The sequence below is a fragment of the Xenopus tropicalis genome, chromosome 6, assembly GCF_000004195.4.
Source record: "Xenopus tropicalis strain Nigerian chromosome 6, UCB_Xtro_10.0, whole genome shotgun sequence".
Taxonomy (NCBI): Eukaryota; Metazoa; Chordata; class Amphibia; order Anura; family Pipidae; genus Xenopus; species Xenopus tropicalis.
In genome coordinates, this window is record NC_030682.2 from 109,043,108 (window position 1) to 109,056,247 (window position 13,140).

Here is a 13,140-nt window from a genome sequence, read left to right on the forward strand (position 1 = left end):
CCTCATTATTAACAGGAGTCATGATTTTTACGGTATCCTTTTTAATTTCTAAATTACACTGTTTACAAAACAAATAATTCACTCTACCTTTTGAAATTTTTTGTCATTGAACTAACAATTTTATTTTTTTTAGTTGTAATGTTGGTGTGTAGGCGCCATCTCAGTGCATTGTGCCCGAGTCTGAGCTTTCAGAAGGAGCCAGCGCTACACATTAGAACTCCTTTCAGGTAACCTATTGTTTCTCCTACTCCCATGTAACTGGAGGAGTCCCAAGCTGGACTTGGATTTCTTATTGAGTGTTATTCTGATATATACTTGGAACTGCTGGAAAAGCTCTATTAATTGATGCATTTTGAAAGAAAAAACATGTTTTCCCGTTGACAGAATTTCTTTAATTCAAGTTTAATCAAACCCAAAACAATAGTAATATAGAGATGTAACAAACTAATACAGTAAGTGGACTGGCTTTCGTATAACCATGGTTAGTGTTCCTGGTGGTTTTCATATAAACATGGTCACAGTGTTCCTGGATCATCCAGTCCTACCTCTCTGAATAGCAGTCTCTGGAATCCATAGCTCACAACTTCGGCTGCATTGTGCAAGGTGAAGAACACCGGAATAGACTAAAGGACATTAGGGGGAAATGATATTATATTATATTTTATTTGCTTTCATTAGAAAAATTATGTTTGGCTACTCTACCCAGAAGGTTATTAACAACAGAAAACTGGAGAAGAAAAAAGGTATTCTAACTGTATTACTCAACAACATGTTGAAATAAATGTTTATGACTAATTATTTAGGTATTTTAGGTATTTTCTTACTGCTTTATTCCATACTTAGAACGCATCAAAGATGGAACCTAATTTTATTTGAATATTTTCTGAGAACACCGTTTATCAGTACCTATGGTCACAAAAGGCACTGCAGTAAAATGGGCATGTGATTTGTTATCCAGAATATTTGGTAGTGGGGGGTTTTCTTTGTAAGGTGTTCTTTTATTATTATTATTATTATTATTATTATATGGAATACGTATAGAAAATCTGCAACAATAATACCTAAACACTGAAAACACTACATAAATGTTATTTTACAGGCAAAAAAAAAAAAAAAAAAAAAAAAAAAAGAACCATTTGTTTTAAGGAGAATTAAACCCTTCTAACAACCCAGGCCCTACCCCCCCCCCCCCCTCCCCTACCCACTTGCAAAATGGTTCAATTCTTCTTTAAACAGTACAGTATGGCAAAACTCTTGAAACCAAGTTTCTAAATAATAGGTTCCATACTTTTAACAAAAGGAGCACTGACCCGGGGTATTAGGTAAGTTATTACAACCAATGGGGAGTGCCTAACATATAAACCCAATAGGATTCTTTTGCCAAGTAGGACTGTGTCCTTTTTCTCTGTAATAATAAAACAGTGCCTCGTACTAGATCCCAACTAAGATATAATTACTCCTTACTTACTGGAAGCCAAACACTCCTATTGGTTTTATCACATTTTTAAATAATCATTTAGTAGACTTAAGGTATGGAGATCCAAATTATGGAAAGATCTCTTATCCGAAAAACCCCAGGTCCCGAGGTTTCTGGATAATAGGTTCCATACCTGTGCAAGTGCATTGGTACTTGCTGCTATGCAGCTTTATTAGGTTTAAGGTACTGTCTTATTATTAAAGAGAAAAAGCAAAAACAATTTTTAAGAAATTAAAATGATTTGCTTAAAATGGATCCCTTGGAAGATGGCTTTCCTATTATCTGGAGCTTTCTGCATTTAAGGTTTCTGGGTAAGAGATCCCTGTATTATTCAAATGAACAAAATGCAGGAACTTGCTTTCACTAAAATTACTTACCAGCCGTGACAGTGCCCTGGAACCAGCATAAATAATTCCTACAAAGAGTGCACATCCAGGCAGCCACACTACAACATCTGATCTGCCACAAAAATAAGGCATAAGTTATTTGGAAATATTACCCACAAACATATTCAGATTATACACAGTCAGTTTACATAAATGTGGAGGTGGGGTAAATGTGGTCCAGAGGGAGTTTTTTTTTTTCTTTACACATACGGCGCAGTGTATCTGTGCAACATTTACTCCACCTACGCTTCTAAAGTAAACACTTCGTTGTCTGCCAAATTATTATGAAACAGACGTGCAATAATTAAAATGCAATCTTGTAGTGTTAAAAACAGTTTTAATCATGGCAAGCCTGACTACTGCCTGGAAGATTGTGCTGAAAACACCATAAACATAGCAATTTTTAAGGGCCCCTTATATTAAGGTACACAGTGTTTTTAAATATACAAAAACCAGTGTGTGAGTGGCTGAGTGAATGTGGAGTAAACACCATGCATATACACAGTGATGAACTGGAACAAACAGCAAAATTACCCTGGTGCCACCATCTTGCGGTTGGCTTGCACACATAATAAATACTAGGAAAACAAGCCATGTATCTGTTGGTCTTATTGTGCTCAGAAAACTTTTGCATTTCTTACTTAGAATTAACCTGCACAGTAATTTTGCACATTGTGAAACTTGTTTTCTTCAACCTATAAAAACAGCAGGTGTCTGCAGACATTATGGGGCGAATCATTCTTCTGTAAATATTACTAAGAGGTTATGATAGTCTGAAACGTTTAGAATCCTTAAGACTTGTTACCTATAGGCAGCACTTTGGATATTCATGTATTATGGAACTTAAAACTTTATGCCAAGTTATATATGCTACATTCTTTTAAACATATAATACATAGGATGACACCAGACACATGACAGAGGGAAAAAAAAGCCTTGTCATGAAAAAAGCATAAAGACTCTTGCTATATTAGTGAAACAGAAACAGCCATCACTTCAAGACTGTTTTTATTGAAACACTCCAGAATCTAAATGCACGTGAAGGATTCTCTAGCAAGAAATGCCTGCTAAGTATCATGTTTCTGCTCCTATTGTTTGCCAACATTCACAGCTACTTTAAAATATTTATTACCAGCAAAGCCCTTTTAGAGCTGTATGTGGGCTTTTGTGTTTCCCTTCTCTCTACCATGCACTGCCCTCTAGTGACCAATAAAGAAACAGGTGTTTCAAGGAAAAATCCTGCACTACATGTTGCACAAATACATATAAACAGATAAAACCTGGATCACACTACTGTATAACCAACATTATTTCTTGTCTTTTATTTCTTTTATCTTTTACTTTCCTTTGGGAAAAAGATCCTATAAGCCAAGGCCCCTGCTTTATCTCCCTTGAACACAAAGCACCTTCAGGTCTGGCACAGTCATTTATTTTCTAGGTGGCCAATGCTCACCTGTTTCTGACCAATCAGCCCATTGTATGGCCACCCTTTAGTTATTACATTTTCTCAGGATAAAAGCCTGAATGTTTAGAACATCAGGGGCTGTGAACTAACTATTTATATGGAAGGGATGTTTCTGAAGTTCTTGTCTGCAGTAAATCGTTTAGTCACTTATCAGCGCACAGAGTATGGCTAATGTTTAAGGGTTAACCCGTGTAAAGTCTAACTTGGTGTAAAAGTCAGAGTCATGGCAAAATTAGCAGCTTGTAAGCGGTTTTACAAGTAAACAATTCCTGCAGTTTTGCAGGAACTGTATATACTAATATATGTGTATTCAATTATATTGTAATAATATGGATATTTTGTAGAACTTTATTTTATAATTAGCATTTGTTTTGTATATAGTGCAAATAAAGCTGCCCATACACAGGCAAATTTGGTTGCCACCCTGGGCACAAATTTATCAGCTAATCGTTTTTAAGACCAATTCAATCATCAATGGTTAATCATATATGAGGAGACTTTTGTTATATCTTTGTCATGTTGGCTGCAAGATCACACATATATTAACCATTAAAGGCATGCACAGTAAACATTCATTAACAATAACTATCTGATCATCCCATCCACTGACTGATTTCAACATCTAATGACAACATTTTAAACCTGTCTGACTGTCTGTTGGGACAACATGGTCAGAACGAACGTATATTTTAGGATCGTTTGCACCCCATTAACTTAATTTGCAACTGACTGATTAAAAGAAAAGAGGTTCTGTTTACATATTCAGAAAATATTTTTTACTGTGAGAGCTGTGAATTTGAGGAATTCCCTCCCCATGTCGTACTGGCTGATACATTATATAGCTTCAAGAAGGAGTTGGATGTCTTTTAAGCAAGTGAGGGAATACAGGGTTATGGGAGATAGCTCTTAGTACAAGTGAGGGAATACAGGGTTATGGGAGATAGCTCTCAGTACAAGTGAGGGAATACAGGGTTATAGGAGATAGCTCTCAGTACAAGTGAGGGAATACAGGGTTATGGGAGATAGCTCTCAGTACAAGTGAGGGAATACAGGGTTATGGGGGATAGCTCTCAGTACAAGTGAGGGAATACAGGGGTAGGGGAGATAGCTCTCAGTACAAGTGAGGGAATACAGGGGTAGGGGAGATAGCTCTCAGTACAAGTGAGGGAATACAGGGTTATGGGAGATAGCTCTCAGTACAAGTGAGGGAATACAGGGTTATGGGAGATAGCTCTCAGTACAAGTGAGGGAATACAGGGTTATGGGACATAGCTCTTAGTACAAGTTGATCCAGGGACTAGTCTGATTGCCATCTTGGAGTCAGGAAGGACATTTTTCCCCCTCTGTGGCAAATTAGAGAGGCTTTAGATGTTTTTTTTTTTTTGCCTTCCTCTGGATCAACTAGCAGTTTGGCAGGTTATATAAGGGCATTAAGGTTGAACTTGATGGCCATGTATATTTTTTTCCCACCTTAACTTACTATATTACTATGTAATCATAAGTAGACAATTTTATCGTAATGTCCTAAGATCCGTAGTTTCACAAGGCAAAATCTGCCACTATATGGCCACCTTAAGTGTAAGTGCAGTAAATAGTGAACCAAACCCAGAAGCCTATAGCCCTGGGCCCCTTGCATTCCATTTACACTTTCATGTTCCATACACTCTTTTTATGCACCACAATTAATTTAAGTAGAGAAGTAGAAAAAAACAAAAAATTGTCCAAATGTTACAGTCATATTACCTTCAAACAAATAAAAAAAAGGACAACATTACCTGGAATTGTAGTTTATTTCCAACCAGCCCACTTTCCAACATATGTGAAGGATAAGCCCACCCACTAAGGTCTGCCACCTGCCAGGCAAATTACAAATGTATTTACCATGACTACAGTAAGAAATGTTCAAGGAAATCATTAACATTCTAAGTTTAACCAAAAACAAGTGTAACCAAAAACAAAAAGCATACTTTTTTTTTTTTTGCATGTCTAATTTAAATATCAAATATCTACCAAGCCAAAAGGTTTCCATTACTATTCACTGACAGTTCTATGCAGCTTAAAGGCTGCATATCTATTTAAGTGCAGGTATTGGACCCATTATCCAGAAGGTTCCGAATAACAGAAAGACCATCTTCCATAGACTCCATTTTAATCAAATAATTCAAATTTTTTTCTTTTTCTCTGTAATAATAAAACAGTACCTTGTGCTTGATCCAAACTAAGATATAATTAATCCTTATTGAAGCCAATACAATCCTATTGGGTTTAATTACAGGTAAAGGACCCCTTAACCAGAATGCTTGGCACCAAGGGTATTCCGGATAAGGGATCTTTCCGTAATTTGGATTTCCATACCTTAAGTCTACTAAAAAAAAAAATCAATAAAACATTAATTAAACCCTACAGAATTGTTTTGCATCCAATTATGATTATTTATATCTTAGTTGGGATCAATTACAAGGTACTGTTTTATTATTACAGAGAAAAAGGAAATCAATTTTAAAATTCTGAATTATTTGATTAAAATGGAGTCTATGGGAGATGGGCTTTCCGTAATTCAGAGCTTTCTTGATCCGGATAAGGGATCCCATACCTTTACTGTTCAATTAATTATTTTTAGCAGACTTAATGTAAGAGATCCGAATTGTGGAAATACCCGTTATCTGGAAAAACCCGGGTCCCTAACCAGGGCTGTGGAGTCGGAGTCGAGGAGTCGGAGGCAATTTTGGGTACCTGGAGTCGGAGTCGGCAAAAAATGAACCGACTCCGACTCCTACTAAATTTAAATGGGAATAAAAAAATAAATAAATAAAGCAAGTTTAAATGTCCCAATTCACAAACAGTCATAATTAATTACTTCTCTGCTATAAGAATAAAGCCCAATGCACGCAGTGCATACGAACACGTTGAGCGACCATGAAGCTTTTCATTGACTGTATGCTCACTAAATGGGACGTAACGCACAGTTACGGTGCGGCAGCTCCACTGCGTCGGGTTCCTCTGGGAACCCAGCCTAACTCTCACTGATAACTAGAAATACCTGTATACGTGAAGGGAATGGATAGTCCATAGTTTAAGACTGAAGCTTTAAAACATTTGAAAAACTGCTGTAATTCAGCTGTAATGTTAGCTAAAACTTTAAACATGACTATGGGATTCTAGGGAAATCATTAGAAGTAGGAGTATAGATAAAATTGTCTATCAGTTTATTATCAGTTCAGTCGTGTTTTAAGTGCCCCTTCCCCCCTGCCCCTTCCTGGATGTATAAAATACATTAGCACAGTGCTGTCCAACTTCTGCGGTGCCGAGGGCCGGAATTTCTCGCGCATACATGGTGGAGGGCCGCTAATGGAAGCCAGTTTTGACCACTCCCCCCTTTTTAAACCACACCCATTTTATCACAATGGTGGTAGTGCAGCAAAAACCCAAAGGCTTGGTCCTCACTGCAGGGATATCAACCATCATTCATATGTGAAAAAATTATATTATGTCATATTAAGACACACCCTAAAATCCATATGACTCCTCCTCCCCTGTGGATAGCACAGCAACCCCCAGCATATAATTACACACCTTAGGGACCATTTAATGGCTATTTCCAACTGCTAACAAACTCCCAGAACAAACCCCTGCCAGGTTCACCTCCCACAGGCACCATAGGGTAGAAAGAGTATATGGCACACACAGGCAGCACTCTGCCTGCCCTACGCTACCTGTGTGTGCCATACTCTGCCTGCCCTATGCTGCCTGTGTGTGCCATACTCTGCTCTACCCTGCCTGTGTGTGCCATACTCTCCCTGCCATATGCTGCCTGTGTGCCATACTCCGCCCTACCCTGCCTGTGTGTGCCATACTCTCCCTGCCATATGCTGCCTGTGTGCCATACTCTGCCCTACCCTGCCTGTGTGTGCCTTTGCCATACTCTCCCTGCCATATTCTGCCTGTGTGTGCCATACCCTGCCTGTGCCTGCCATACTCTGCCTGTCATATGCTGCCTGTGTGTGCCATACTCTCCCTGCCATATGCTGCCTGTGTGTGCCATACTCTGCCTGCCCTTCCTGTGTGTGCGCCATACTCTGCCTGCCATATGCTGCCTGTGTGTGCCATACTCTGCCCTACCCTGCCTGTGTGTGCCATACTCTCCCTGCCATATTCTGCCTGTGTGTGCCATAATCTGCCCTACCCTGCCTGTGTGTGCCATACTCTCCCTGCCATATTCTGCCTGTGTGTGCCATAATCTGCCCTACCCTGCCTGTGTGTGCCATACTCTGCCTGCCATATGCTGTCTGTGTGTGCCATACTCTGCCCTACCCTGCCTTGTGTGCCATACTCTGCCTGCCATATGCTGCCTGTGTGTGCCATACTCTGCCCTACCCTGCCTGTGTGTGCCATACTCTGCCTGCCATATGCTGCCTGTGTGTGCCATACTCTGCCCTACCCTGCCTGTGTGTGCCATACTCTGCCTGCCATATGCTGCCTGTGTGTGCCATACTCTGCCCTACCCTGCCTGTGTGTGCCATACTCTGCCTGTCATATGCTGCCTGTGTGTGCCATACTCTGCCCTACCCTGCCTGTGTGTGCCATACTCTGCCTATCATATGCTGCCTGTGTGTGCCATACTCTGCCCTACCCTGCCTGTGTGTGCCATACTCTCCCTGCCATATGCTGCCTGTGTGTGCCATACTCTGCCCTACCCTGCCTGTGTGTGCCATACTCTCCCTGCCATATGCTGCCTGTGTGTGCCATACTCTGCCTGCCATATGCTGCATGTGTGTGCCATACTCTGCCTGCCCTGCCTGTGTGTGCCATACTCTGCCTGCCATATGCTGCCTGTGTGTGCCATATACTCTCCCTGCCCTATGCTGCCTGTGTGTTCAATACCCTCCCTGCCCTATGCTGCCTATTTGTGCCATACCCTCCCTGCCCTATGCTGCCTATGTGCCATACTCTGCCTTCCCTATGCTGCCTATACACAGGCAGCATAGGCCAGGCAGTACTTACAATGTCTGAGGTGTGAACAGATGAACAATGTGGGTGATTACAGCCTGAGCAGGAGGTGTGAACAATGCAGGGGGTGAACAATGCATAGATTAAAAAGTGTGAACAGTACAGGGGATTAGATGTTTAAATAATACAGAGAGATTACAGCCTGAATCTGAGGTGAGAACCATGCAGTTAATCTCAGTACTGATACCATTTAAAGTGGGCCGCCAGTTGGACAGCACTGCATTAGCATATTAAAAACAGAGGAGTCGGAGTCGTGGAGTCGGGAGTATCAGAAACTGAGGAGTCGGAGAATTTATCTACCGACTCCACAGCCCTGTCCCTAACATTCTGGATAACGTGTCCTATACCTGTATACTGTTCTGTAAACTGGCACTATAAAAGAGTGTAAAATACAGTTTACGAAACCAGCTCCTTTATAGCCATGCAAACATCGTTGCTGGGTCCAGAAGGGATGTAGAGCCCATTTTACATAGCAAAAAGTAGATGATTACAACAAATTGGCTATTATACATAACTGTTATGGTCAGATTCATGGATCTCAAAACACCTATAAAAATATCTAGTATAAATTTGAAGCAACTGGACTTGTTTAGTAATCATTGAAGACGTTTCACTACTCATCCGAGCAGCTTCTTCAGTTCAACCGACTGGTATGGGAAGTCCTCAGCATATATACTCTTCCACTAATCCAATCACAATGGCACTATGTAACTCTTCAGAAAGGTGACATCTGAATCTCACAGAGGTGTGAATGCTGTGGAGTTACTTTGAACACTCCTTTGAAAATAGCAATGTCCAAATTTTGGACAAAGAAGACTGCTGGTTTGAAAGAGGTGTAAAAGAGGCCATTCATGTCAAAGTGGAGAAACCATCCCTAAACAGAGGCGGGGGACTTCGACACCATCTGTCTGCTACATACAGTGCTGTTCTAACATCTGTACCCCGGCAGTTTCAGAACTCTTCACACATCCATTCATGCAACTCTAACAAGTAACACCTGTTTGAAGAGTTGCATGATACTTGGGTAATCCTTTCAAAGTAACTCCACAGCATTCACGCCTCTGTGAGTTTCAGATGTCACCTTTCTGAAGAGTTACATAGTGCCATTGTGATTGGATTAGTGGAAGAGTATATATGCTGAGGACTTCCCATACCAGTCAGTTGAACTGAAGAAGCTGCTCGGATGAGTAGTGAAACGTCTTCAATGATTACTAAACAAGTCCAGTTGCTTCAAATTTATTTATACTAGATATACCATGACCTCGATGAATGAAAATCTTCATAGACACCTATAAAAATATCTTTTATATAAACCTACTGTTGATGAGAGCAAATATTAGTATTAGTAAATATTAGCAATTACTGGAAAGACAGATGTATTCAACAAATTTAAATTAAGTATTTTTAGTGTCTAGTGTTGCTGGTCCTTTAGTTTCCAACCTCTGTAACCGCTAATTCAGGTTTCATGTACATGAAGTTATGTGGGAAAGTATTACTTAAGAAGGTGCATGTGTCAGAATATTATTCTGCCAGATGCATCAAAGGGCTTAAATCCATTGAACTACTACAGGTATGAGATCTGATATCCACAATGATTGGGGCATGGGATATTCTGGATATAGTTGTATTTCATGATTTGGATTACCATAATTTAAAGGAGTAGTTCACCTCTAAGTTAACTTTTAGTATGTCATAGAATGGCTAATTCTAAGCAATTTTTTAATTGGTCTTGGATCTTCTTTTTTATAGTTTTTGAATTATTTGCTTTCTTCTCTTGATTCTCTCCAGCTTTAAAATGGGGGTTACTGACCCCCAACATCCAAAAAAACAAATGCTCTATAAGGCTACAAATTGCTACTTTTTATTACTCATTTTTATATTAAAGTTGAATATAAAGGTGAACATTCCCTTAAAGGAGAAGGAAAGGCAAAATCTATTAAGCACACTATTAAATAGTACTACTATTGCTGTGTAAAATCGCTATATTCCTGGCTTGCCTAATGAAAGATTAACAGAGATACACATACTAGAACTTACATGCTTGTTTCAGTGAACGGCGCCGCCATCTTATCCAGCGTGTCTGTATGGGCTGAAAAGCACAAGCCGGCTCCCTGCTCCTGTTACAAAGTTTCCCCCCCCCCGCTCCACAAACCCCTGCTCCTGCCACAAACAATTGCCGCTCACAGCACCAGCTCACCCCCCCCCTTCCACCTCCTGCTTGTGAGCGAACTCGGCAACGCTGCGTCGTCATGGAAACCGGACGCTTCTGCTCTCTGCCCATGCGCTGCCTGTAGAAACGAGTCCTCAAGTCTTGGAAAAAGCGAGGCATTATGGGAATCTTCTCTACCCAACTCAGCGTTTTTTTTTCTCTGTTTGGCTTCTGATCTTCTGAACGGATGAAGTATGGGGAGACTTAAGGGCACTATTAAGAGAACTGAAGGTAAGCCTGCAACTTGAGATTAACTCTTTATTAGCCTTTCCTTCTCCTTTAAAGTCTATTAAAATATATGTACGCATTTAGTACACCCAACAGGATTGTTTTGCCCCCTATATGGATTTATGCAGCTCAGTTACCATCAAGTACAAGCTACTGTTTTTTATTACAGAAAAAAAAAATCATTTAAAAAGCTGGAATTATTTGCTTAAAATTGACTCAATGGGAACAGCCTTCCTGTAATTTAGAGCTCTCTCAATGTTGTTTTTATCAAATAAGAGATACCACACCTGTACAATAATTGGGCCCTAATAAGAAAATAAAGGTAATGTATTTCTCTGTTTCACTGGGATTCTTAATGGGGCAATCCATACACACAGATTTAGATTTTGTTTTGCTTTAAAAATCAATTTTCTGTGGCAGCATTCTGATGAAAACCAAGTACTTACCCTTGGAAAAGAGTGGGGTAGGTGAATTTCAGGATAGACAAGACATACTGAAAAATAAAGATTATGTTAATTTGTAGCATATTGAGAACATTTTAAAACCATAAGGAAATAATTTAACTACCAGAAACAAAACATACTTATTAACATAGGAGATGAGGCTGAAAAAAGACACATGTCCATCAAGTTCAACCTATTTACCTAAATGAAGCCTACATTACTACTATTTAATTCAGAGAAAAGTGACCACCCCTCCCCACAGCCTCTCCAATTTGCCTCAGAGGAGGAAACATTTATTTCTGACCCCAAGAGGGTAAGTGGACCAGTCCCTGCATCAACTAGAGTTAATTTCAGTAACTTGGTATATCTTCACATTCTAAACAGGTATCCAGCCTATCTAATGTATCTGCCAATACGACAGCTATGGGAAGAGAGTTCCACAACATTACAAACCTGGGGACTAATTAAAAGAAGATTGCAGTAGCCTAGCCAAGCTAACAAAGATAAAAATACTTTGTCAGCTTGAGAAAGGACCAGGAAGTCCGAAACGTTGCTGTGTCTGTGCCACGTAAAATAAAGGCGGTTTTATGAATATGAAATGGGAGTGCTGCAATTTTGATATATTGAAGTCTGAAGGTATGTGGGGGTGAACATATGATACTGCGTGGACCCCTTTTGTTTATTGTTATTGTTTATGAGTGTACTCATAAGTGTCCTGAGTATATGCTTGGCCTAAAGAGGGCAGAACTGAGTGAATAAGATATTATTATTATAGTGAAGTCAGCATATCTACAGGACGTCATTGTCATATGCTCTGCAGATTATGTACAGGAGCATAAGAATTGTAATTGTAAGCTCAGCCAAGGTACCATTGTCTTTTTGAGAGAAGAGACCCAGTGGCTCTGAGTCTAAGCTGCCGAACTAGCCCTGCAATTAGGTAACCATTGTCATACACCCAACTCCCAGCCCCAATTATAGCATTTAACTGCCCACATTAGAGCAGAAGTCGCAGCCTGCAACACCCTTGTTTCGTACGATATTCGGTACGTGTATGGCAAGTTGGCGAGTCGCAGGCTGCTGATAAAAAGATTTTGATCGGGCGCCATAGAAGGCGCCTGAGCAAAATCTGCCGTCAGGGCTGAATCGGCAGAAGGAGGTAGATATCCTTTTGTTTGTACCTCCTTATCTGCCATTTCAGCCCTGAAGGTTAGTGGCGGATCTGAGGATCTTTCGTGCGACCATCGCAGATCGCCACTTTGTGTGGCCACTTTTAGAGTCAGGAGTGTAATGAACTGACTAAACTGAGTGAATATTTGTATCGGCGTTGAACTGTAAGACGGGAAGCAATGCAAAAGCTGAATATCAATGCCTGCCCAGATATTAGGGGGGATAAAAAAAATAGCTGAAGGGTAGTATGTTGAATAAGCCTTATTTATGCTTTCATTAAAAAAGCAAGGAGCTTCCCAGTGAGCTCGGCTCTTGTATATATATATATATATATATAGTGAGCGGAACTGCTACCTGGAAGGTTTCTTTATTACAATAATTATGATAATGGAAGCATAAATAAGGATTCTTCAACCTAGTACCCTCCAGTTACTATCAGGTGTAGTACAACAACAGCCCTTAAGTAGCAAGTTCTTCAGCCCTAAACCAAACCCTGCAAGCTTAATTACTACTACACCAATCTCTAAATGATCAAATCTCACCTTATTTGTGAAGTACGAAGACAAATAAAAGCAGCAGAAGGTGAGACCCACCGCTGGTCCCCTAAAATACATCTGTCACCGCATACCCTCCGGAGCTGCCGCCACTTGAACATGAACTTGGCTTGGCTGAGAACTACACTACAGCACTCAACTGGGAGCAGCCATGACACAGACACGTCGCTCACTCGCTTCTCCAATAGCAACACACTGTCACTT

At 40.2% G+C, this 13,140-nt stretch overlaps 1 protein-coding gene across 1 annotated transcript; it reads right to left on the bottom strand.

Moving 5' to 3' along the window:
* Window positions 1-369: 369 nt before the first annotated feature.
* Window positions 370-13,022, bottom strand: tmem241 (transmembrane protein 241). Its single transcript, NM_001016467.2, is given in 6 exon segments — window positions 370-516; window positions 519-623; window positions 1,855-1,936; window positions 5,104-5,181; window positions 11,219-11,265; window positions 12,925-13,022. Coding segments are annotated over 6 exon segments (399 nt in total). The 5' UTR covers window positions 12,997-13,022; the 3' UTR covers window positions 370-501.
* Window positions 13,023-13,140: the final 118 nt, after the last annotated feature.